A 27,753-nucleotide genomic window follows, 5' to 3' on the forward strand; every position below is an offset into this window, starting at 1 on the left:
AGAAATAAAATTTTTACAAAAATTTCTATAGAAATAAAATTTTCTATATAAATAAAATTTTGGCAAAATTTTCGATAGAAATAAAATTTTGAAAAAATTGTCTATAGAAATAAAATTTTCTATAAAAATAAAATTTTGACGAAATTTTCTATTGAAATAAAATTTTGACAAAATTTTCTATTGAAATAAAATTTTGACAAATTTTTCTATAGAAATAAAATTTTGCAAGATAAGAGTTTTTTGTTTGGTTTTTTTTTTTTTTTTTTTTTTTTTTTGGTGAAATGCTCTCCAAATTTTGGTGGTTTATTTTGGGCTCCAGTGGCAACCGTGATGATGAATTGTGGATTTACGCATATGAACTCGAAAGTAAACAGCAGCCGACTGTATAGATGATTCAAGATCAGCAAAATCCATCAAAAATTGATCGCTTCCAAGTAAATGATTGCCTCTTTTGTCCGAAAAATTGGGCATGTCGCAATCGTAGACGGATAACTCTTTACCACGACAATGTGAGCTCTCACACATCGGCTCAAACAACTGCATTTTGTTGCACTCAACCCATCGATTTTATGGGTTATCCGGCGTATGTTATAGTCCTGACTTACCACCTGCTGGTGACATTTCTGAGGGTTTCAAAGCTTCTCCAAGTGGTTTCACTGGAATGTGGAACGCTGTTCGGACTCGGCTATAAAAAGGAGGTCCCTTGTCATTGAGCTTAACATGGAATCGGGCAGCACTCAGTGATAAGAGAGAAGTTCACCACTGTGGTATCACAATGGACTGAATAGTCTAAGTGAGTCTGATACATCGGGCTGCCACATAACCAACCTAACCTAACATACCACCGAATAAGTTCTTTTTATTCCCGTATGTAAAGAATAATATGAGAGGTCAACGTTTTTCGACATCTGAAGAAGCGGTTGATGCGTTCAGAATGCATGTGTTGTACATGCCTCAATCAGAGTGGCAAAAGGGCTACGACAATTGGTTCAAATGCATGCAAAAATAGAACTTAAATTCGAAAAACTCTGAAGCCATTATCAATCATTACTTTTAAGCCACAATTCTCTTTTAAATTTCAGTTTTGCGTATCTTATTCTAGGAAACAAATTTTAATTCATTAGTTTACAACACTCGTCTTCAACACTTTATTCTTCGAAATAAAGCGTTGAAAAATATTTCCTATTTTGTAACGATTTTTTGCTTTGTAGTCAAGATACATCAATTCAACAAACTTAAAGACGATTTAATTAATTTTTAAGAATTTTTCAAAATTACTAAAGCCAAATTGACCTTCGACAAACAAAATTTTCTTTCACATTTGATACTAGGTTTAAGTCATTAATTATAATTAATTATAAGACAAAAAAAGTTCTTGAAATGTTGATCGATTTTTAGACAAGGAAAAATTTTTATATCAGAGAAATGCATCGTCTATGCTAAGCTAAATTCTCATTCGCGTTTTAAGTACATGTATTCTCACTATACTATTTTTAAAGTGTAATATTTGAATTTGGAAACATAAGTTGATTTTACACGGCAAAAAAATCTATAACATTTATTGACAGTATCAAAAACCCAATATTTAAAGGTGAAATACGTCTTTCATGTATCCTTAATATAATTCCTCGCTTTCTTAATTAAAGTTTCCATCAGTTCTAATATCTTCATTATAGACTGTATTCATCTTATCTCCTCCTTGTTGACTCTTTCACTTTGCGCAATTCTTCCCGTCTTACTAAGCTTAGTAGGGCTACTACGTACTACTGAAGTTGTACTTACCAATGGCATTAACACAGAATCCTTGTGATGTTGCATCACTCGAAATAAAGACAGTCTCATTGGCATCATAGCCCATGTGGTTGTTAGTGTTGCTGTTAGATTTCGATTGTTGTTGTTTATCGAAGCCAAATTTGTCAGTGATCTGAATTGATTGCACCAAAAGCAAATCTTCTTGACTAGGTTTCTTGGTAGTTTCACGACGTTGTCTAAGATGATTACCAGTAACAGCAGCAGCAGCAGCACCATTACCAAAGGAAGCTGTTGATAAAATAGAGAAAAAGAAAAAATTAAAAAAAAAAAAACACATTTTCCCAAAACGTTGTGTGGTACATCTAACAACAGCCTCTTGGAATGAAGCGATAAAACGAAATGTTATCATTATGATGGTGATAGGACAACAAGCATTAGACGATGACAGTAAGACGACCATGGTTTTTTTGTTGCCTTTGTCTATTGAGGATTTAATGTCAATGTTAGTGTGGTTAATTGGCGTTAAAGAGGATCATTTGAGATGATCATCAGGTGGTTAAAGGGATACGTACGGCTAGGGAATACTAGTGTGGGAAGTGGATATATTTTATGCAATGGATGCTTGTTATTTGGAACTTGTCTTGTTTATTGAAAGTGGTATTTGGTTATGACAGAAGCTTTTAGAAGAAGGACAAATGATGTAAGATATCATTGAATTGGTTGATAGTTTTGCTGCAAGTAGAGGATGCTGATGAGGAATGTGGTAATTCCGAAACGTGCGTCCATCCAACCATCTTGCAGTCTATAGGGCTTTGCCCAAATAAATTTGACAAACATTCTTTTCCTCTGTTGGTTAAGCTACTCTTGTAGTTTAGTCAATGTATGGTTTTAAGCTGAAATAAAAAACGACAACAATGTTTTGTAGAAATATGACTAAAGCCATGGTATAATAACAGGTTGGCTGATAAGTCCCCGGTCTAACAAAGAAAAACACATTTTTTTGTCAAAATTCGTTTTTGTTATTCAACATAGTCCCCTTCAAGAGCGATACAACGATTATAACGACCTTCCAATTTTTTGATACCATTTTGGTAGTACTCCTTCGGTTTTGCCTCAAAATAGGCCTCAGTTTCGGCGATCACCTCTTCATTGCAGCCAAATTTTTTCCCTGCGAGCATCCTTTTGAGGTCTGAGAACAAGAAAAAGTCGCTGGGGCCAGATCTGGAGAATACGGTGGGTGGGGAAGCAATTCGAAGCCCAATTCATGACTTGTGGCACGGTGCGTTGTCTTGGTGGAACAACACTTTTCTTCTTCATATGGGGCCGTTTTGCCGCGATTTCGACCTTACCTTCTCAAGATAATCGATAAAAAATTATTCCATGCGCATCCCAAAAAACAGAGGCCATTACTTTGCCAGCGGACTTTTGAGTCTTTCCACGCTTCGGAGACGGTTCACCGGTCGTTGTCCACTCAGCCGACTGTCGATTGGACTCAGGAGTGTAGTGATGGAGCCATGTTTCATCCATTGTCACATATCGACGGAAAAACTCGGGTGTATTACGAGTTAACAGCTGCAAACACCGCTCAGAATCAAGAATACGTTGTTGTTTTTGGTCAAATGTGAGCTCGCGCTGCACCCATTTGCACAGAGCTTCCGCATATTCAAATATTGATGAATGATATTACCAACACGTTCCTTTGATATCTTTAAGGCCTCTGCTATCTCGATCAACTTCATTTTACGGTCATTCAAAATCATATTGCGGATTTTTTTGATGTTTTCGTCGGTAACCACCTCTTTCGGGCGTCCACTGCGTTCACCGTCCTCCGTGCTCATTTTATCAAGCTTGAATTTTGCATACCAATAAATTATTGTTGATTTCCCTGGGGCAGAGTCCGGAAACTCATTATCAAGCCAAGTTTTTGCTTCCACCGTATTTTTCCCTTCAGAAAACAGTATTTTATCAAAACACGAAATTCCTTTTTTTTCCATTTTTTTCACAATAATAAAAGTTGCTTCACAAAAGACGCTCTATCTACAAACTAATTGACATACAGACGTCAAATTTTAACACGAATCATTTGAAGGTTGGTACTATATAAAAATAATACGCATTTAATACTAGCGACGCCATCTATGTGTCAGACCGGGACTTATCAGCCAACCTGTTATTGCCAAAGACACTATGGGTCCATCTCGTCTCCTTCTGGGTATTGCAAACATATGCACTAAATTATAATACCTGTTACACAGTGTGGCTCAGGATTTAATAGGTATATACACCCAATATTTTTTTTTGGGTGTGACATTTATAGAATAATTGTGCAAACCAATAGTCCTACCATCTTCACTTAGCGAACTTGTCATCATCATCATATTGAACTCTTAGTTTCCCAAATTGGAACTCTATTAAAATTCACATTTTTTTCCATACTCACCTGTAACATTGAGAGATCTACGTTTACGACCATATGACATCAATGACTTGAATTCACCACTTATGTCTTCTTGATCACATTGTACCGGTTCACAAGTTGGCATACAAGGTGTAACCAAGGCTCTGAATTGCACCACTTCCGATGAAGGGAATTTGAAAGCATCAAAGTGCGATAACAAAATCTTGCCCGATAAACTGCTCTTGTAAATGGGACCCATAATGAAATGATCGGTGGGACAACCATTCGAATCGATCAAAGTAATTTCAGCATTATCACCACCATCCATAGCAACCAATTCACGTACAAAGATCTCATAGGGACTTGATTCATCCATAATTTCGAATTTCAATGCCAGGGGATCACCAACTTCAGCTGAACGCATAATATCAGAACCATCTCGTGAGGTAATCTTCATTATAACATTGGGTGAATCGACAATAACCTCTTCCGATAGGGCTGGTTCAATATCACCCTTAACACCCAAATCAACTTCATTCGATACCGATTTATTGGTTAAATCATATTGGCACGTGACAGCCAAACCCAAATCGGATGAAGTAACAATGGTGTCGTGATGTTGAATAACCACATCATTCATATAACGACCAGAGCCCTGTTGACGGACATTACATTCCAAATCTTGATAGCCCATTTTCAATTCAAATTCCAAAGAGCTTTTAACATCGACCGAACAAGATTTAGGTGATCCCTTAGCATAGACTTTGCCATCGAAAAGTTTTGAGGTACGTATACGAGCTACCATATCTCCAGCTCCACATTCGATGGTTACATTGTAGCAAGAGGATAATTCATAGGTGGCGGCTTCAGGAACTTCCAAATAGGGATCTTGAACATCGGATAAAGTGGCTCGGCTGTGATGGGACAAACGGCAGACCATATCTCCGGTATCACCGAAATCGTAAGAGTGGCATCTGAAAATGGGCAAAAAAAAAAGACTTTTAATATCCATATATATTGGTCCTGAGTTCTGTTGAAATGTCGATGGTCTGCGGTCGAAATGTTTGGCTTCAATACTGTATGTTATTGTATGGATAATATTCGACCAGTGTTGCCAGATTGGTGGTTCCCCCTTGGTAGTTCCTTTAAGTGATCGATCACGCCATTAGGAGCCACCGTGGTGCAATGGTTAGCATGCCCGCCTTGCATACACAAGGTCGTGGGTTCGATTCCTGCTACGACCGAACACCAAAAAGTTTTTCAGCGGTGGATTATCCCACCTCAGTAATGCTGGTGACATTTCTGAGGGTTTCAAAGCTTCTCTAAGTGGTTTCACTAGAATGTGGAACGCCGTTCGGACTCGGCTATAAAAAGGAGGTCCCTTGTCATTGAGTTTAACATGGAATCGGGCAGCACTCAGTGATAAGAGAGAAGTTCACCACTGTGGTATCACAACGGACTGAATAGTCTAAGTGAGCCTGATACATCGGGCTGCCACATAACCTAACCTAACCTATCGATCACGCTAACTTCCGAACAAAAAAAGCTATCGACTTCAAACTTGGCACAAGTAGTTGTTATTGATGTAGGTCGGATGGTATTGCAAATGGGTCATATCGGTCCACTTTTACGTATAGCCCCTATATAAACGGACCCCCAAATTTTGCTTGCCGATCCTCTAAGAGAAGCAAATTTCATCCGGTCCGGCTGAAATTTGGTACATGGTGTTGGTATATGGTCTCTAACAACCGTGCAAAAAGTGGTCCACATCGGTCCATAATTATATATAGCCCCCATATACACCGATCTCCCGATTTGGCTTGCGGAGCCTCCAAGAGAAGCAAATTTCATCCGATCCGGCTGAAATTTGGTACATGGTGTTGGTATATGGTCTCTAACAACTAAGCAAAAATTAGCCCACATCGGTCAATAATTATATATAGCCCCCATATAAACCGATCCCCCGATTTGGCTTGCGGAGCCTATAAGAGTAGTATATTTCATCCGATCCGGCTGAAATTTGGTACATGGTGTAAGTATATGGTCTCTAACAACCATGCAAAAATTGGTCCATATCGGTCCATAATTATATATAGCCCCCATACAAACCGATCCCAAGATTTGACCTCCGGAGCCTCTTAGAGGAGCAAAATTGATCCGATCCGGTTGAAATTAGGTACGTGGTGTTAGTATATGGTCTCTAACAACCGTGCCAAAATTGGTCCATATCGGTCCATAATTATATATAAGCCCCCATATAAACCGATCCCCCGATTTGGCTTGCGGATCCTCTAAGAGAAGCAAATTTCATCCGATCCGGCTGAAATTTGGTACATGGTGTTGGTATATGGTCTCTAACAACTATGCAAAAATTAGTCCACATCGGTCAATAATTATATATAGCCCCCATATAAACCGATCCCCAGATTTGACCTCCAGAGCCTCTTGCAGGAGCAAAATTCGTCCGATCCGGTGGAAATTTGGTACGTGGTGTTAGTATATGGTCTCTAACAACCATGAAAGAATTGGTCCATATCGGTCCATAATTATATATTGCCCCCATATAAACCGATCCCCAGATTTGCCCTCCGGAGCCTCTTGGAGGTGCAAAATTCATCCGATTAAATTTGGTACATGGTGTTATATGGTCTCTAAAAACCATGCAAAAATTGGTCCATACTTATATATAGCCCCCATATAAACCGTTCCCCAGATTTTATCTCCGGAGCCTCTTGGAGGAGCAAAATTCATCCGATCCGGTGGAAATTTGCAACGTGGTGTTAGTATATGGCCGCTAATAACCACGCCAAAATGGGGTCATATCGGTCTATAGTTATATATAGCCGATCCCCAATCACACAAAAATTGGTCCATATCGGTTCATAATCATGGTTGCCACTCGATCCAAAAATAATCTACCAAAATTTTATTTTTATAGAAAAATCTAGAACAATTTTGGGGAAAGATTCACAATGGACTGAATATAGACTATTCAGTAAGCCTGAAATATCAACAACACTATCACGCTTTATTTCGAAGGCGTTACAACTCCTACGTGGAGAAATAGTTTTAAATTTTTGCTTGCCCAAGAGTGATCTATAACCCTTGTAGCATAGTATGTTTCGTTTGTTTTGAAAAGTTCGATTATTAAAGTTTAAAAGTTTAAAAGAAAAGTTCGATTATTAAAGTTTAAAAATTTAAAAAAAAGACCACTAAAATGGCATAATTTTGGGCGATTGCAGAAAAGTGTTCATAATTTTAAAAAAAGCAAAATTTATAAAACACCTTTTTCAACTTATACTTATATTAAGAACCCAATAGTTTCTTAAGTTATACTGATCTTTTTACATGCCATTCATCAATCATTGCATATTTCTTGGCTTTAAGCAGTTTTGTATCGATTTCCCAAATGGAACCATTTAAATTCACATAACCACCTTCCCCCATTTTACCAACCTGTAAAATGTCATGCCATCTTATTTATGGTTAATTAAATAAATTCCCATTTTGTTGCCTAGCAATATCTTCAAGATCTTTCCCATTCTAAGCTAATTTTATTTTAATAATCTACAGCATACTTCTAGGATTACATCCCGCTGGGTAAAACAGTTAACTACTTAAACTGTACTCATCATCATTGAATTTATGATTCATTTATTTAGCAACAAGTGGTTAAAGGCATTCATTTTGGACAGTTTTCTTTTGGGATCAAAAACTCACAATACCCAACCCATCTGCAATATGGCGATGGTCAATGTAGCTTATTTTCCGTTAAGTCATAAAACAACTCTCTGTGCTTACACATTGATGATCTTGGATTGAAGGAATTTGAGTTTCGTGGTTTCTTGTTTGTGTCATAAATTTTTGCTTTCGTGTTGTTTCCTTAAAAAACAAAAACACGAAACTCCAACAATTTGGAAACCATAAAAAATGAGAACACCTTAGAGCATAATAAATTTTATGATCTTCCTGGATTTCAATCCCAAAAGAGTTCTCATCTTCGCATAAAAGCGAATATTCCCTCCTCCCACTTTTTGTGAAAATAAGGAGACGACACCGATCGATCCAGGTGATCGTAAATAAGCCAACAATTTGACCATAATGTATTTGTGGCCAAAACTAATAGTCAAGCCATAAGTTAACTAAACAAAACAACTTTGGCAGCCGGATCGTCCATATCATCATCACCGCCATCCTAGCCATCAACAGAGTTAGCGTTATAGTAACCAGTGCTACCAGCAAAACAACCTGTTTTTATAGGCACTGTGCTCATTGTCAAGGTGCAATTCCGAAAATTGCCAGCCCACAATGAAACGCATAGCCAAGATTGGTGAACCTGGTAGTCGTAGTAGTAGTTGTAGTAGTTGCACCAGTTGTTTAGCCTTTGCTTTGAATGATGTTGCTGTTGTAACCTTGGCATCAGCACCGGCTACCAGTTAAAAGTGCAATTTAACTACCACTATATTAACGATATCGCTTAGTATTATTTCTAATCACATTAAATGTTTACTCTAACCAATACTTCGTTTTAGTCGCTATGGTTCTGCTAAAGTTTATTGGTTTTATCGTCTTTAGTACGAGAATGGTTTAGAGATAGCAAAAGAGTTGTATTTCAAATAAGTTTTCTATTGAATTTTCATGTATCATGAAAGCATGGAAATACTGTTCAGTGGCACCGCTCAAAATGTTTAAAAAGTGGCATAAAAAGTGTCATTCGCAATTGAAAGTGGCATAAAAAGTGTAATTTGCAATAGAAAGCCGCAAAATTATTTTGGGAGGAGTGATTCTCATTTGATACAGAAGTGGAAAGAATTTTATACTGAATTTTCAATTGTCCGGAAACCATGGAAATATCCTTCAACAAGCTACCGGACAAAATATCTAAAAAGTGACACAAATGTGTCATTTTCAATAGAAAGTGGTTTTATCGTCTTTAGTACGAGAATGGTTTAGAGATAGCAAAAGAGTTGTATTTCAAATAAGTTTTCTATTGAATTTTCATATATCATGAAAGCATGGAAATACTGTTCAGTGGCACCGCTCAAAATGTTTAAAAAGTGGCATAAAAAGTGTCATTCGCAATTGAAAGTGGCATAAAAAGTGTCATTTGCAATAGAAAGCCGCAAAATTATTTTGGAAGGAGTGATTCTCATTTGATACAGAAGTGGAAAGAATTTTATACTGAATTTTCAATTGTCCGGAAACCATGGAAATATCCTTCAACAAGCTACCGGACAAAATATCTAAAAAGTGCCACAAATGTGTCATTTTCAATAGAAAGTGGCATGAATAGTAACATTCGCAGTAGAAAGCGGTACATTGTGTGCCTTTACCGCATATTATTTTAATTTACTCATTGTAGGTTAGGTTAAGTGGCAGCCCGATGTATCAGGCTCACTTAGACTATTCAGTCCATTGTGATACCACATTGGTGAACTTCTCTCTTATCACTGAGTGCTGCCCGATTCCATGTTAAGCTCAATGACAAGGGACCTCATTTTTATATCCGAGTCCGAACGGCGTTCCACATTGCAGTGAAACCACTTAAAGAAGCTTTGAAACCCTCAGAAATGGCACCAGCATTACTGAGCATCGGATGAATTTGGAGGAGCAAAATTCATCCGATCCGGTTGAAATTTAGTACATGGTGTTAGTCTCTAATAACCATGCAAAAATTGGTCCATATCGGTCCATAATTATATATAGCCCCCATATAAACCGATCCCCAGATTTGACCTCCGGAGCTGTTGGAGGAGCAAACTTCATCCGATCCGATTGAAATTTGGTACGTGGTGAAATTTGGTACATTGCGCTAGTATATGGCCGATAACAACCATGCCAAAATTGGTCCATATCGGTCTATAGTTATATATAGCCGATCCCCAAAAATAATCTACCAAAATTTCATTTCTATAGAAAATTTTTCCAAATTTTATTTCTATAGAAAATTTTGTCAAAATTTTATTTCTATAGAAAATTTTGTCAAAATTTTATTTCTATAGAAAATTTTGTCAAAATTTTATTTCTATAGAAAATTTTGTCAAAATTTTATTTTTGTAGAAAATTTTGTCAAAATTTTATTTCTATCGAAAATTTTGTCAAAATTTTATTTCTATAGAAAATTGTGTTAAAATTTTATTTCTATAGAAAATTTTGTCAAAATTTTATTTCTATAGAAAATTCTGTTAAAATTTTATTTCTATAGAAAATTTTGTCAACATTTTATTTCTATAGAAAATTTTGTCAAACTTTTATTTCTATAGACAATTTTGTCAAAATTTTATTTCTATAGAAAGTTTTGTCAAAATTTTATTTCTATAGAAAATTTTGTCAGAATTTTATTTCTATAGAAAATTTTGTCAGAATTTTATTTCTATAGAAAATTTTGTCAATATTTTATTTCTATAGAAAATTTTGTCAAAATTTAGTGCTATAGAAAGTTTTGTCAAAATTTTATTTCTGTAGAAAATTTTGTCAAAAATTTTGTTTTTGTTGTGTTTTATTGCAGCTTAAACCATACATTGACTAAACTACACGTGTAGCTTAACCAACAGAGGAAAAGAATGTTTGTCAAATTTATTTGGGCAAAGCTCTATAGACTGCAAGATGGTTGGATGGACGCACGTTTCGGAATTACCACATTCCTCATCAGCATCAAGTAGAGGATGCAGCAAAACTATCAACCAATTATCAGAATAAATTCAGGCAGTTTATTAAACCCAACAAAAACCACACTTGAACCATCCGAAAAAAGGTTTTACATTGATAGCCGGCTTATGTCGAAATTTTGTTTTTTACAGAAAATTTTGTCAAAATTTTATTTCTATAGAAAATTTTGTCAAACTGAATTATATAGGTATTTAATCGGCCTTTTTTATTTTTGTTTAATATATACCCCGTATGGACTAACTTACAATTGAGCAGACGGTGTTAAAAAGTTTTAAGATACCTTGCCATCGGCAAGTGTTACCACAACCCAAGTAATTCGATTTGGAATGACAGTCTTCAGTACAAGTTTCTATGCAATCCATGTCGGACGGTACATAAGATTCGGCCTGGCCGAACTTACGGCCGTAACAGGTTGGCTGATAAGTCCCCGGTCTGACACATAGATGGCGTCGCTAGTATTAAATGCTTTTGTGAGATAGAGCGTCTTTTGTGAAGCAACTTTTGTTATTGTGAAAAAAATGGAAAAAAGGAATTTCGTGTTTTGATAAAATACTGTTTTCTGAAGGGAAAAAATGCGGTGGAAGCAAAAACTTGGCTTGATAATGAGTTTCCGGACTCTGCCCCAGGGAAATCAACAATAATTGATTGGTATGCAAAATTCAAGCGTGGTGAAATTAACACGGAGGACGGTGAACGCAGTGGACGTCCGAAAGAGGTAAATATCGACGAAAACATAAAAAAAAATCCACAAAATGATTTTGAATGAAGTTGATGGAGATAGCAGAGGCCTTAAAGATATCAAAGGAACGTGTTGGTCATATCATTCATCAATATTTGGATATGCGAAAGCTCTGTGCAAAATGGGTGCCGCGCGTGCTCACATTTGACCAAAAACAACAACGTGTTGATGATTCCGAGCGGTGTTTGCAGCTGTTAACTCGTAACGCACCCGAGTTTTTCCGTCGATATGTGACAATGGATGAAACATGGCTCCATCACTATACTCCTGAGTCCAATCGACAGTCGGCTGAGTGGACAACGACCGGTGAACCGTCTCCGAAGCGTGGAAAGACTCAAAAGTCCGCTGGCAAAGTAATGGTCTCTGTTTTTGGTATGCGCATGGAATAATTTTTATCGATTATCTTGAGAAAGGAAAAACCATCAACAGTGACTACTATATGGCATTATTGGAGCGTTTGATGGTCGAAATCGCGGCAAAACGGCCCCATATGAAGAAGAAAAAAGTGTTGTTCCACCAAGACAACGCACCGTGCCACAAGTCATTGAGAACGATGGCAAAAATTCATGAATTGGGCTTCGAATTGCTTCCCCACCCACCGTATTCTCTAGATCTGGCCCCCAGCGACTTTTTCTTGTTCTCAGACCTCAAAAGGATGCTCGCAGGGAAAAAATTTGGCTGTAATGAAGAGGTGATCGCCGAAACTGAGGCCTATTTTGAGGCTAAACCGAAGGAGTACTACCAAAATGGTATCAAAAAATTGGAAGGTCGTTATAATCATTGTATCGCTCTTGAAGGGAACTATGTTGAATAATACGCAAAAGTCAAATGTAAAAAAAAGAATTGCGTCTTAAAAGTATCCTTACTTGAATTCTTCGCTTTTTTGGCTCGGAATCAATACCAAAAGCATTAGGGTAAATACAAATTTTTTGGAACCGGGCATGCTTTTGTTCAGCTTTTTTTTCTTCATATGCTATCAAAAAAACGACTTAACGACAACTTTATTTTCCAAATTAAGACTCGACTTCTAGTATAAATTATTCTATGCTACAGGTAAACAACGTCTTTAAAATAAAGTGTTGAAAAACATGTCCTATTTTTGAACGATTTTTTGTCAAGACGAAAAAAGACAACAAATTTAAAGACAATTTCATTAAATTTAAAGAATTTTTCGGGATTATTAAAGTCAAGTTGACCTTAGCCCAAACATTTTTGATTAAAAAATCTTTGAATCAATTTAATGTTTAACTGAAAAACTTTTTAAAATTCAATTTTAATTTTAATTGGAAAAATATTGGTGATATTTTTTCTGCAACTTTGCGCTTAAGCACTATCATTGGGAGGTTCATGGATTCATTGTATGCATACAGGCTTCGTATATATATTTTGGAAAAGTTTATTATTAAATTTTGTTATGATTGTCCCAATCCTTTCATCCCTTATTCCATTCTAAATCCTTATATTTTCGCTTATGACTTACCTGTATGGCGAGTTTATACACAAATCACGGCACTCATCAATACTGCCAACATCTTGATATACTGAATCGACTGTTTTCAATATTCTACCCGATAAACGTTTGAATTCACATAATTTATTTGGTTCTTCGGCACAATTGTTCTCCAGATAATCGATGCCATCTTGGCTTTGGAATGCACTTGTACCAGCCAAGGTAATACGATCCATTTCAGACAATTCACAAGTATTTGTGGCACGATAATAATTTGCAGATCTAAAAAGTAAATAAAAGAATGAAAACAAAAACATTAAAATGTGAGGAATTTCTTTGGGCTCTAGCTTATGGTTGCTAAAGGAAGAAACTGGGTTTAATTTTCAATATTTTTTTTAAATATCTTTTAGTGGATTTAAGAAGTTAAGTGCTAGGAGCGGGTAAAGAAATCGATTATGAAGTAATTGTAATAGATAATGAATAAACATAAATTAATTAGTTAATCATTCCAATAATCTCTAAAAATTTCTCTTGAAAATCGTTAACTGAGGTTTCCAATTTCCAAAACCTCCTCCATTTATATCATAAATAAAATCTCAATAACTCTATTTTACCCGTACTTTCTCAAAATGTAATACCCATGTTTAATATCAATATAAAATGAATCATTGGGATGATTTATAATGAATATGAATTAAAATCATTAAATTTCAATTTATATTAATAACATGTTACATTTTTGAAAATTGCATACAAATAAGCTTTAAAAATAATTATTGCCTTGAGTAGAATATTATCAAGCTATGTTGAGTGTTGATTTTCAGATCTTTCCGAACAGATATCGAACTGAAGTAGCTCTTGATATAATTGCCAATTTAATTTGAGATAAAATTCAGTGAAACGTGTTTGCAAGATGATAAAATTCTTGTGGTTGTTTTTTTTTGTAGTTTTTATGATGCGAGGCCTTTTTTCCAAATCTGATACAATCATACCCATTAAAATGGATTTAAAGGGACAGTGGGTGGTATAAATGCATATACGTTCAATCGCATTTCATCACCGATAACTTTAAATTTCCAACCATATTTTGTGGTTGGAAATGTTTTCCTTTTAAAGCCATTTTAAGTCATTTTCCTCATACTACACTGAAAAAATATTGTCGTGAGGCCAAAGATTTCATGTCCTTAAAATACGAATGCAAATTTTGCTTAGCATAGAAGACGCATTTTTCTAATATAAAGTTTTTTTTTCCATGTCCAAAAGTCGATAAACTTTTCAGTGAAGTCGTATTGTCCTTATAATTAAGTGATTATACCCTGCGCCACACTGTGGAACAGGGTATTATAAGTTAGTGCATATGTTTGTAACACCCAGAAGGAGACGAGATAGACACATGGTGTCTTTGGCAATAATGCTCAGGGTGGGTCCCTGAGTCGATATAACCATGTCCGTCTGTCCGTCCGTCCGTCTGTCTGTGAAAACATTTTTGTGATCAAAGTCTAGGTCGCAATTTAAGTCCAATCGCCTTTAAATTTGGCACATGTTCCTAATTTGGGTCAGAATAGAACCCTATTGATTTTGGAAGAAATCGGTTCAGATTTAGATATAGCTCCCATATATATATTTCGCCCGATATGCACTAATATGGACCCAGCAGCCAGAGTTTTATACCGATTTGCTTGAAATGTTGTACAAAATAACACTTAGTCGTATAGTTAAGTGTACAAAATTTGATTGAAATCGGTTCAGATTTAGATATAGCTCCCATATATATCTTTCGCCCGATATGGACTTATATGGCCCCAGAAGCCAGATTTTTGGCCGAATTTGTTTGAAATTTTGCACTAGGAGTACAATTAGTAGTATTGTCAAGTGTGCAAAATTTGATTGAAATCGATTCAGATTTAGATATAGCTCCCATATATATATTTCGCCCGATATGGACTAATATGGTTCTAAAAGCCAGAGTTTTGGCCCAATTTGGTTGAAATTTTGCACAGGGAGTAGATTTAGCATTGTAGCTATGCGTACCAAATTTGGTTGAAATCGGTTCAGATTTAGATATATCTCCCATATGAATATTTCGCCCGATATGGACTAATATGGTCCTAGAAGCCCGAGTTTTGGCCCAATTTGTTTGAAATTTTGCACTAGGAGTACAATCAGTAGTGCAGTTTAGTGTGCAAAATTTGATTGAAATCGGTTCAGATTTAGATATAGCTCTCATATATAGCTTTCGCCCGATTTACACTCATATGACCACAGAGTCCAATTTTTTGCTCCGATTTAGTTGAAATTTTGCACAGGGAGTAGAATTAGCATTGTTGCTATGCGTGCCAAATTTGGTTGAAATCGGTTTAGATTTAGATATAGCTCCCATATATATGTTTTTCTGATTTCGACAAAAATGGCCAAAATACCATCATTTTCCTTGTAAAATCGCCACTGCTTAGTCGAAAAATTTTAAAAATGACTTTAATTTTCCTAAACTTCTAATACATATATATCGAGCGATAAATCATAAATAAACTTTTGCGAAGTTTCCTTAAAATTGCTTCAGATTTAAATGTTTCCCATATTTTTTTAAGTAACATTGTGTTCCAACCTAGTGCATTAGCCGACTTAAATTTTGAGCCTATAGATTTTGTAGAAGTCTATCAAATTCTGTCCAGATCGAGTGATATTTAAATGTATGTATTTGGGACAAACCTTTATATATAGCCCCCAACACATTTGACGGATGTGATATGGTATCGAAAATTTAGATCTACAAAGTGGTGCAGGGTATAATATAGTCGGCCCCGCCCGACTTTAGACTTTTCTTACTTGTTTTACTTAAAAATGGGTATCATAACAGGAAAGAAAAAAAATTTGGGGTAAAGTTAACTTGACTTTAATAATTCGGTAAAATTCTTTTGTCTGTCTTTAAATTTGTTGTCTATTTGCAAAAGCAAAAAATCGTTCAAAAATACAAAGCAAAAAATCGTTCAAAAATAGGACATGTTTTTTAACACTTTATTTTAAAGATGTACAGTAATCCCTCGATTTACGTTGTCTCGGTTTACGTTGTTTCGATTTACGTCGTCAAGTTTTTTGTTCCATCCAACTTCGATTTACGTTGCCATTCGATTTACGTCGTCGATTTTTTTGCCAGCTTTATCAGAGACTCCTTCCATTAGTGAAATAAATACCAACGATGATGACATTGCAACATTTATTACTGAAATTCTTACCGAAATTCGTCAAACTCTGATTGACATTGCATATATACGCAATTATCGAAGTGACGATGTTTTTTTTTATATGTATACAACGTAACGGTTTTTCATTTGTTTATGAACTTAAGTTTTAAACCCAGATATTTTGGAATAATGAATTGTTTTTTATGTTTGCTTTATGGATATATATTTAATTATTTATTTTTTATGGATAAAAGACTGAATTACTTTTATTCTTCAAGTTGTTTATTATGTACACCCATATACATACATAATTAAATTGACTTAGGGGTAAGTATGAGCAAGTTTTAATTCGTTTTACGTCGTTTCGATTAACGTCGTCAAATTCCGGAACCAATCACGACGTAAATCGAGGGATTACTGTATTTTACTTGAAACATAGCATAATTTCTACTGGAACTCGAGCCTGAATTTGGAAAACAAAACTGTGGTTAACTCGTTTTTAGAGGACTTTGATAGCATATGAAGAAAAAAATCTGAAAAAACGAATCAAAATTTGCTTCCAAGGATCAAGTACGCAAAACTCAAATTTAAAAGAGAATTGTGTCTTAAATGTGTCCTAACTTCAATTCTCCGCTTCTTTGGCTCGGAATCAATACCAAAATCATTAGTGTAAAGACAAAAATCTTTGGAACCAGACTTGGTGTTTTTCAGTGTATATATTAAAAATTAATATAAATCAGCTCCCCAGCTTACTTTATTTTAGTTTTTTATTTCAATTTGATTCCATTCAAAAACTCCCACTGTGCCATTGCAATCACAAATATTTATAATAACTAACCCTTCATAGTGTCGAGTCGAGTGTGAGTGCAGTTTTCAAAATAAATATAAATTATGGCCATATAAACGTGTTGGCACTTGGATGTGTGCTGAAATCTATAAAATATTCACCATATGGACATGCCCAATATTGATCATGTGTAACATTGATTTATATGCCCGTCTTAAAGGCTAGTAGATCACTGGTCTTGCAAACCTTAAGCTGAAAGCCTCTGAAAAGCCATTCAACTTCATTTTGTTTGGACTGGCAAAAATAGTGACTATTAAGTGATTTGTAGTTCTTTGTTTCCCTACAATTGAGATTTTTATTTTATTTTTAGCTTAAGGGAAAATTTATTAACCACAATTGAAAATGTGGTAGTTTCAAGTTACTCCAAAAGGATTTCATGGAAAAAAAAAGAGGTGTGCTATTTGGTGGTTTTATGATTTCATGCAACATTGTTGCACAATACGAACAATAGTGATAAGGATCACTTTGCTTTATTGCCAAATGAAGGATGATCTTTGTTTTTACATTTGTTTTGTGACTTAAATTGGAGGTGTAGCTAAAATTTTATGGTGGAGATGGGCAATGATTTTAATTCAATATAATTTTTTTGTACAAGGAAGATAAGCCATTTAAGCCTAAACAAAAAGACAACAAATTTAAATCTACAAAGTGGTGCAGGGTATAATATAGTCGGCCCCTCCCGACTTTAGACTTTCCTTAGTTTATTGTTTATTGCTAGTTTGCATTATAGTTAATTGTGTCCATTGCCTATCGCATGTAGTTTAAATTTAATAAAAATCCATTGCCTACTTTTGGGGTTGTCCACCGTAAATTACGATCCATATTAAATTGCATTAACACCCATGTAAGTCAAAACTATTACATTTGGTTATTTGCGCTATAAATTAATTCCTTTTATTCCGAAACCAATGCAAACGATTATTTAGACAAAAAAAAAAACGAGAGCAATTCTAACAATATCCATGTAGATAAGGACAAGTATGAATACGGTTACCTGGACACCACCGTGTGGGTGTTTGTAGTCTGTTTCTTTGTTTAGATTCTTTCTTGTGAGAAGTTGTTAAGTGTCGCTTGTTAACCCAGTAACTGCTTAAAAACTATAGACGACAAAAAAAGCGTTGAATATTATTTGGCATGCAACATCTTGCGATAAAAATCACAATTTAAAACTGAATTTCTGGGCATTTTTTTGGTTAAACTCTTGCCAAACCAAAATCACCAAGCTAGACCCCACAGAAGTTGAAGATCGATAAGAAATTCGAGGGTCTTGTGGAAAATTATGTGCATATGAATTCTGAAGCATCTATTTGGAGTGGCAATAGATGAAGGAGAATTTGTGGTTACACTAGAAGAACAGTTTGTTTTCTAAGGAACGAAATAAAGCACCAACTAAGTATTCTTTTCATGAAAACAATTTTTCGCTAAAAGCAAATAAAAAATATTAGAGATAATCGCTTTTCATAAATTCGAATCTAAAACAAGTATATACGGCCGTAAGTTCGGCTAGGCCGAATCTTATGTACCCTCCACCATGGATTGCATAGAAACTTGTACTAAAGACCGTCATCCACAATCGAATTACTTGGGTTGCGGTAACACTTGCCGATGGCAAGGTATCTTAAAACTTTTTTACACCGTCTTCTCAATTGTAAGTTAGCCCATACGAGGTATATACTCGTATTAAATGTGACAAAATTTCCTATAGAAATAAAATGTTGACAAAATTTCCTATACCAATAAAATTGTGACAAACTTTTCAATAGAAATAAAATCTTTAGAAAATTTTGTATAGTAATAAAATTTTAACAAAATTTTGTATAGTAATAAAATTTTGACAACATTTTCTATAGTAATAAAATTATGACAAAATTTTCTATAGAAATAAAATTTTTGTAGATTATTTTTGGGGATCGGCTATATACAACTATAGATCGATATGGACCAATTTTGGCATGGTTCTTAGCGGCCATATACTAGCGCAATGTACCAAATTTCACCACGTACCAAATTTCAGCCGGATCGGATGTATTTTGCTCCTCCAAGAGCTCCAGAGATCAAATCTAGGGATCGGTTTAAATGGGGGTTACATATAATTAAGACCGGTATGGACCAATTTTTGCATGGTTGTTAGAGACCATATACTAACACCACGTACCAAATTTCAACCGAATCGGATGAATTTTGCTCATCCATGAGGCTCCGGAGGAGAAATATGGGGATCGGTTTATATGGGGGCTATATATAATTATGGATCGATGTGGACCAATTTTTTCATGGTTGTTAGAGACCATATACTAACACAATGTACCAAATTTCAGTCGGATTGGATGAATTTTGCTCATCCAAGCGGATCCAGTGGTCAAATCTGGGGATCGGTTTATATGGGGCTATATATAATTATGGACCGATATGGACCAAGTTTTGCATGGTAGTTAGAGACCATATGCTAACACCATGTACCAAATTTCAGTCGGATCGGATGAAATTTGCCTCTCTTAGAGGCTCCGCAAGCCATATCTGGGGATCGGTTTATATGGGGCCTATATATAATTATGGACCGATGTGGACCAATTTTTGCATAGTTGTTAGAGACCATATACCAACACCATGTACCAAATTTCAGCCGGATTGGATGAAATTTGATTCTCTTAGAGCAATCGCAAGCCAAATTTGGGGGTCCGTTTATATGGGGGCTATACGTAAAAGTGGACCGATATGGCCCATTTGCAATACCATCCGACCTACATCAATAACAACTACTTGTGCCAAGTTTCAAGTCGATAGCTTGTTTCGTTCGGAAGTTAGCGTGATTTCAACAGACGGACGGACGGATATGCTTAGGACGACTCAGAATTTCACTACGAATCAGAATAAATATATATACTTTATGGGGTCTTAGAGCAATATTTCGATGTATTACAAACGGAATGACAAAGTTAATGGGGGTACATTAACTTTGTCATTCCGTGGTGGAGGGTGTCATTCCCCCCTCCTATGGTGGAGGGTATAAACATAAATTTTCCAGAATATCTTTTTTTAAATAACAAGTTTTTTACTTTGAATATAATGCCTAGTTTAAAAAAATACAAACAGAAATATTAGAGATGTACTTTTCAAAGACATCTCTCAAGCAACGATTGTTAGAACACTTGTGTCGATGTCTATCAATATTTTTTATACATTTACAAATACAATCTGATTCAATCACGAAATTAATTGATCCAATTAATTTTTTAAATGAAATTTCTCCAATCGCGAAAATGATAGTAGCAAATTTCAATGATGTTTTTTTTAATTTGATTCAATTAAAAATTTAATTACTTTCTTAATTACTTTTTAATCAAACTTAATTTGTGTTTTTAGTTTGATTATAAAATTGACTGTTTGAAATAAATTTTCAGTTATAAATTAAAAAATGTTCCATCATTTCTTCCGAGTATGATTAAAAAGATTTCATTTAACTTTTTAATTCATAGTTTTTAAATTTTCATTCATTGATTTACGTTAATTTTTCTATTGTAATTAAAATGTTAATTGTAACAATTAATTTATTAATTGGAAAATTTTTCGTCTTTCTAATTCGAAATATTTTGGTGATATTTTTGTCTGGCTAGGTATCGCTCTCTTGTAGTATCTTGGAATTTTCTTTCCTCACTTTTTCCCTACCTCGTTTCATTTGAATGTTCCAGTTTTAATATTATTATCCAAAGAAATTCAAACAATTTCGTACATTTCATGTGACAGTAAAGTTCGATTTGGTGGTGGTTATTGGATCCATATCATATGGAATGACAAAAAAATAATACAAACAAAAATAGTCAAAATCGATAGCGAGCAATAGTAAGAAGTTTGAACTCAAATTGAATAGTCCCGCTTACTTTTGATTACAAAAACAAGCCCAATGACGATCGCTACACTGTTGGTAACATCACAATATCATTATTCCCCCAATCAAAACATGGTCCTCATGATGCTTCTGATGACGACGACGATCAGCAGAAGTACTCTACTATTTTCACTCTGTCTTTCGACGACCACCTAAAGACAGTTTTGCGTCGACAGTTAACACAAGTGGACAGATATTGGAATTAAAAAAAATACACAAAGAAAAAAATTTCATGATAAAAAAATATTTATAACTTATGCCAGCGTAATATCACTGACAAATAGCTCTTTTTACTATTTGTCAGTATTCGGCATATCAGAATAAGATTGATCCACAGAAGACATTAGGAAGGTGGAAAATGTTTCTTTTAGGGAATTAAGATTGAGAGATTGATAATTCTTTCCACTAGACTGGCTAATACCAATATTTAGAGTCAACCAAATCTGTCTCGACCGACTACAGCATTCCCAAACTTCTCTTGAGCCAACTCTTTCTTCACAGCCTTTCGAGCAACACGAAATGCGTTGTGGGCCTCTGTTGTCCTGAAAATGTTCCTTTGGGGGAATCTCACATCTCTTTCATTGATCAGTTACTTCATACGACAGGTAATTCACTTTTTGTTTGTTTCCTTAACGGTCCCAGTAATTATCGGAATGGTTATATTACAGAGCGATGATATATTATCTTCCAACTGATCATCAGCGAGCTCAATGTGGTACATAGATGACCAGTCTATATGGAAAAATTCTTGGTTTAGTGTTGAGTAATCAATGTTCTTAAAGCCTCTTGTTCTTAAAAAGTGTCAGTTTCATGTGGAGGAACATGTTTTCTAGAGGTCATGAAGATCAAATCATGCTGCGAGCAGAGTACTGATCAGAACATTATCTTCGGTAGACACTATGAAAAGATCCAGCAGGGTGTTAGCAATTTGTGTGAAATGTGTGTGGAATGTCGGTATTTATAACGTATAGAGCAAGAGATCTTATATTTTCTACATTTGTTGATTTGTAGGAAGATTGGTTTTGAAATATAATAATTTCATAGTATTGTGCTGATTAAATTTCCATTTGCCTCATTAAAGGGTCCATATCGATATTACTTCTAGGTCGGTATACACTCCCAAATAGAACTGTTCGCCAAAAAAAATCGAAGAGTTCTAACTGGTGGTGGTTGCAATATCCACAAGGAGACCACATAGTCAAATAGTCTTTCGTTAACATTGCTTAGGGCCGGTCCATGAGTCCATTTAGGGATGTCGGTCCGTCTGTCTGTGAACACATTTTTGTAATCAAAGTCTAGTCGCAGTTTTACCCCTGTCGACTTGAATACTTGTGTATTATGAGTCAAAATGGAACTCTACAGTTTTGGAAGAAATCGGTTAAGATTTAGATATAGATCTTATAAACATACACCCGGAATTCCCTTACGTGGCCCCAGAAGTCAGAGTTTTTTACCCGATTTGCTTCCAAATTTTGCATAAGGTGTACAATTAAAACTATCATCAATTGTGTTTAATTTGATAAAAATCGATTCAGATGTTCATTCTGTCGATGGTTGCTTTTTATATATCGGGATTAGAGAAGAAAAACAAATACTAGTAATACTCGAAAATCGCTTTATTTTTTTCCAAATATTCCCCATAAAGATCCCTACAATTGTGTGCATTTGTTTGAACCAATTATCGAAGTACTATTGCTAACGGGTTGGTTGATAAGTCCCCGGTCTGACACATAGATGGCGTCGCTAGTATTAAATGCATATTATTTTTATATAGTACCAACCTTCAATTGATTCGTGTCAAAATTTGACGTCTGTAAGTCAATTAGTTTGTGAGATAGAGCGTCTTTTGTGAAGCAACTTTTGTTATTGAGAAAAAAAAATGGAAAAAAGGAATTTCGTGTTTTGATAAAATACTGTTTTCTGAAGGGAAAAAATACGGTGGAAGCAAAAATTTGGCTTGATGAGTTTCCGGACTCTGCCCCAGGGAAATCAACAATAATTGACTGGTATGCAAAATTCAAGCGTGGTGAAATGAGCATGGAGGGCGGTGAACGCAGTGGACGCCCGAAAGAGGTGGTTACCGACGAAAACATCAAAAAAATCCACAAAATGATTTTGAATGATCGTAAAATGAAGTTGATCGAGATAGCAGAGGCCTTAAAGATATCAAAGGAACGTGTTGGTCGTATCATTCATCAATATTTGGATATGCGGAAGCTCTGTGCAAAATGGGTGACGCGCGAGCTCACATTTGACCAAAAACAACAATGTGTTGATGATTCTGAGCGGTGTTTGAAGCTGTTAACTCGTAATACACCCAAGTTTTTCCGTCGATATGTGACAATGGATGAAACATGGATCCATCACTACACTCCTGAGTCCAATCTCCGAGGCGTGGAAAGACTCAAAAGTCCGCTGGCAAAGTAATGGCCTCTGTTTTTTGGGATGCGCATGGAATAATTTTTATCGATTATTTTGAGAAGGGAAAAACCATCAACAGTGTCTATTATATGGCGTTAGTGGAGCATTTGAAGGTCGAAATCGCGGCAAAACGGCCCCATATGAAGAAGAAAAAAGTGTTGTTCCACCAAGACAACGCACCGTGCCACAAGTCATTGAGAAAGATGGCAAAAATGCTTGAATTGGGTTTCGAATTGCTTCCCCACCCACCGTATTCTCCAGACCTGGCCCCCCAGCGACTTTTTCTTGTTCTCAGATCTCAAAAGGATGCTCGCAGGGAAAAAATTTGGCTGTAATGAAGAGGTGATCGCCGAAACTGAGGCCTATTTTGAGGCAAAACCGAAGGAGTACTACCAAAATGGTATCAAAAAATTGGAAGGTCGTTATAATCGTTGTATCGCTCTTGAAGGGAACTATGTTGAATAATAAAAACGAATTTTGACAAAAAATGTGTTTTTCTTTGCTAGACCGGGGACTTATCAGCCAACTTGTTACTCCCAAGCATGCATTCTGAATGAACCAACTGTTTCTTCACGTGTAGAGAAATGTTGACTCTCATATTTATTGTTTACGTACGTGAATGAAAATAAGTCAAGTCAGGACTGTCCTACAGTCCTGACTTGGCACCGTATCAAATCGTATTGTCCATCTTTGACGGTTGGGTTACCTAATTTCTTGGAAGGCAACTGGCCTGATTGTGTACCACTCTGAATTTACTGTTCTGCCGTGTTCAAGCGGTAGGATTGTGACATATCCAGTTTTTCCGACAAAAACAGGCGATCAGGGAGTGCTTCATGCGTTAGCAACTTATATTGGATTTGGCTCATCTTGAAGCACCGATATAGTCGTACCGTATTTTATTTTCAGTCTCATACGCTTAAATCCTCGATTCATCACCTGTCACGATGTCAAAGACGTGTTTCGATGCACCGCGATCATATTTTTGGAGTATTTCCTTCAACCAATTGACATCAGCCCTTTTTTTTGATCGCTTGACAATTTATTTTTTTCAAAAAAGTGTATGTAATATTGAATGTATGCTCTATCACCTAAGGTTGTCTCAATCTCAAGATAGGTCACATAACGATCTTGCAATATCATAATCAGCATCAAAGGTTTCCGGAAGAACAACTGATTTTGACGAAATTCGTCTTGCAGTGAACTGCGATGTCGGTTGAATTCACCGACACCGACAATGAGGTCCCTTGTCATTGAGTTTAACATGGAATCGGGCAGCACTCAGTGATAAGAGAGAAGTTAACCACTGTGGTATCACAGTTGAGATAGTCTAAGTCTAAGTTAGCCTGCCACCTAACCTAACCTAACAATAAGCACAGGTCCTTGATGGAACTTCATCATGGCCAAAAGTAGAATTAAGTTCAGCGACGCACTGCTGTTGTGTTAATCCTCGTCCAAAAAATAAATAATAATCGCACAAAAATGTTTACGATTTAATTCCATTTGTTGTGGGAGACGAATCTTGTTAGTTGCTGTAAACAACACTGATGGCGCTTGCATGTCAAAATGATCTGAGTATGATTAACCTCATAAAAGTCAGGCTTTACTATAGACTTGTCATTTTGCAGATTGCAACACTGAAGTTTCCCAATCCCGAATTATATAAGGCTACACTCGTATTGCAGACATTTGGCAAAGGAATTTTAGGTATTATTTTGTGTAAATTTATGAATGCAACGTCGACTATCAAAAAATCTATTTGGGGGGTTCGAGTGTAATTCACATTGGGTTTAGTAAATTATCAGAATTTATTCTAATAATTGGCTGATAGTTTCGCTGTAAGTAGACGATGCTGATGAGGAATGTTGGAGTTCCGCAACGTTCGTCCACCCAATCAAATTGCAAATTTGACAAACATTCTTTCCTATCAATCAATGCTGCCCCGATATCCCAATGAAAAGGGATCTTCTAGTGTCTTGTCAGATTTTGGGTTTACCATAGATGACCAATATACATGCGATTATTTGATAAAATGAATTAAAGTGTATTCTAGCTGTATTTCTATCTCCTATTGGAACCCTATATTTTTCTTCAGTGTACAATGTTAATCTATCAGTTCAACACACCAAACAAAAAATGAACAATATTTTTTTTTTTCTTCCTTTCCTAAAGATATGGCTTAGTTTTGCGAATTGAATTTTTGCAGTTATTCCTTTTGTTTTTAATTGACAGAAATAAATGTTATTGACAATCTTTGGATGGCATAAAAATCCTCTATTTAAGGCGTTTGTGTTGTGCTCTGTTTTTTTTTTTTCTTCGTAAGATTTTGCAGTTGTCATGATATTGCAGCATTGATAGGCATATTTTCCTAGGTTTCCTTCTCGCCCGCCTTTTAATGGTTGCTACCCTGGCCCCTTTCTCCGACTAGGCTAACTGATGATGTCTGATGACGGTGGTGGTGGTGCTGGTGGAAACTCCTGGCTCCTTGGTTAACGTTTCGCATTTCTTTATCGCCATCTTCACTGGTATTTGGTGGTTGTTGTTGGTCATGCCAACAAATGGATGTTGGCCCGCCACATTTGAAACGGTCCAGAAGAGCGTGCAAAAAACGGATCAATAGCTTCCACAGGCACAAAAAACACCAGCGACAGCTATCAAAAGCTAACATGGCAAAACAAATTTGGTTCATTTTATGTACAAGGACGTTAAGAACCGTTTTTCCTGGATGTTTTATTTTCTTTTTCTCTGGTTTTTTTTTTGCCTTGATGCTGTCGATTTGGACGCCTTTTGCTTGTTTTGGGGAAATACTATAGTCTTTAGCTGGTATACATATTGACTTGTTGGTCATTGGTCTCCGTCCCTCCCTTCCTCCCTCTCTCTCTCATTGTCTGTGGAGTAGTTAGCCAAGATACTAAAATTGATTATATTTATGGCTTATGTCTTTGCTTTGGTAATGCAATGAACAAGAATCTTGAAATTCTATAGAAAACTATTAAGACTTGATGATGTTTGTATTGATAATTCCGTGTTATGGAGGAAGTGATATGATGTACTGTAATTGGTGTTATTCTTAAAAAAAATATTGCAAAACCATTGGACATATTGGGCAATAGAAAAAAATTGCTTTTTTTTTTTTTGTTGTCTCTTAGTCATTTTTATGGCGACCATAATTGATGGTCCAACAATTGTTGTTGACATCTGAACACCAATCACTGGGATATGCTTCAATTATTTTGGCATTTGAGTTTCGTTTCTATTTTGCGTAGAGGGTTCATGTATTCATATTTATTTTTTGGAAATTTGAGTGAATTCACAATGATAGCATACACCGAAAAAAAGTGAACTGTTTTATAGGAAGAATGAACTACCTCGCACGAAAATTGAACTAAATTTTGCTTCACATTTTGAGATTTCCACAAAGCGTTGTTAAAACCAAGAAATTTTAATGCCCTGTTGTACTTTTTAACTGCAGTTCACGAAATTACATCCTCTCATAGAAGAATTAAACTAACTAAAAGTAAAGAAGAAAATCATTGGCGTCAAATCATGACCATTTCAACCATACAGTAATTCATTCATACTATTATTGTGAATCGTAGGAAAATCTTCTTTTGCTTAAGTTCATATTGATCTTATGTGTGCGGTCATTGAACTTTATAAAGGGTGATACGGTCAAAATTTGATCAATATAAACTTGACGTATTTCTTTCAATTTTGCATTTAAAAAACCTGAACACCCCTCATGTTGAAGGTGTGTGTGTGTGTAGAATGTTGCTCCTATTTTGATTTTGGAATTCACTCTTCAGTTGTCAAAATGCCGTCCAAGCAAGAAGAGCAGTGTATCAAAATTTTGCTCGCGCATCGCGAAAATCCGACCTACTCGCACGCAAAGCTGGCAAAATCGCTAAAAGTTGCCAAATCAACCGTTACAAAAGTAATTAAAGTGTTTGGGGAACGTTTGTCGACAGCCAGGAAGTCTGGATCGGGGGGAAATCGAAAACCGGAAGCCGCTGAGACGACAAAGAGAGTTGCCGGTAGTTTCAAGCGAAACCCTAACCTCTCTCTCCGAGATGCCGCAAATAAGCTGGGTGTATCGTCTACAACCGTGCATCGAGGCAAAAAACGAGCCGGACTATCGAAGGTAGTGACTCCAAATCGCGATGATAAACAAAATACGACGGCCGATCCCGGAGGCTGTACATGACGATGCTGACGAAGTTTGACTGCGTGGTAACGGACGACGAAACCTACGTCAAAGCCGACTACAAGCAGCTTCCGGGACAGTAGTTTTATACGGCAAAAGGAAGGGGAAAGGTAGCAGATATTTTCAAGCACATAAAACTGTCAAAGTTCGCAAAGAAATATCTGGTTTGGCAAGCCATCTGTACCTGTGGCTTGAAAAGCAGCATTTT

At 35.9% G+C, this 27,753-nt stretch overlaps 2 protein-coding genes across 7 annotated transcripts in view; one reads left to right on the top strand and one right to left on the bottom strand.

Annotated features, from left to right (window-relative positions):
- Atg16 (Autophagy-related 16) overlaps positions 1-27,753 on the top strand; it is a 553,304-nt gene that overhangs the window by 48,244 nt on the left and 477,307 nt on the right. The window lies entirely within an intron of this gene.
- Positions 1-27,753, bottom strand: part of LOC142221448 (uncharacterized) — a 424,700-nt gene that overhangs the window by 9,905 nt on the left and 387,042 nt on the right. For all 3 annotated transcript variants that reach the window (XM_075291220.1, XM_075291268.1, XM_075291307.1), the window contains 3 exons: positions 13,039-13,290; positions 4,193-5,124; positions 1,783-2,040 (listed from right to left, as the gene is read on the bottom strand). In XM_075291220.1, the coding sequence (XP_075147335.1) occupies positions 1,783-2,040; positions 4,193-5,124; positions 13,039-13,290 (1,442 nt within the window). The remainder of the gene's footprint in view (positions 1-1,782; positions 2,041-4,192; positions 5,125-13,038; positions 13,291-27,753) is intronic.

The sequence above is a fragment of the Haematobia irritans genome, chromosome 1 (assembly GCF_050003625.1).
Source record: "Haematobia irritans isolate KBUSLIRL chromosome 1, ASM5000362v1, whole genome shotgun sequence".
In the NCBI taxonomy this organism is placed as follows: Eukaryota; Metazoa; Arthropoda; class Insecta; order Diptera; family Muscidae; genus Haematobia; species Haematobia irritans.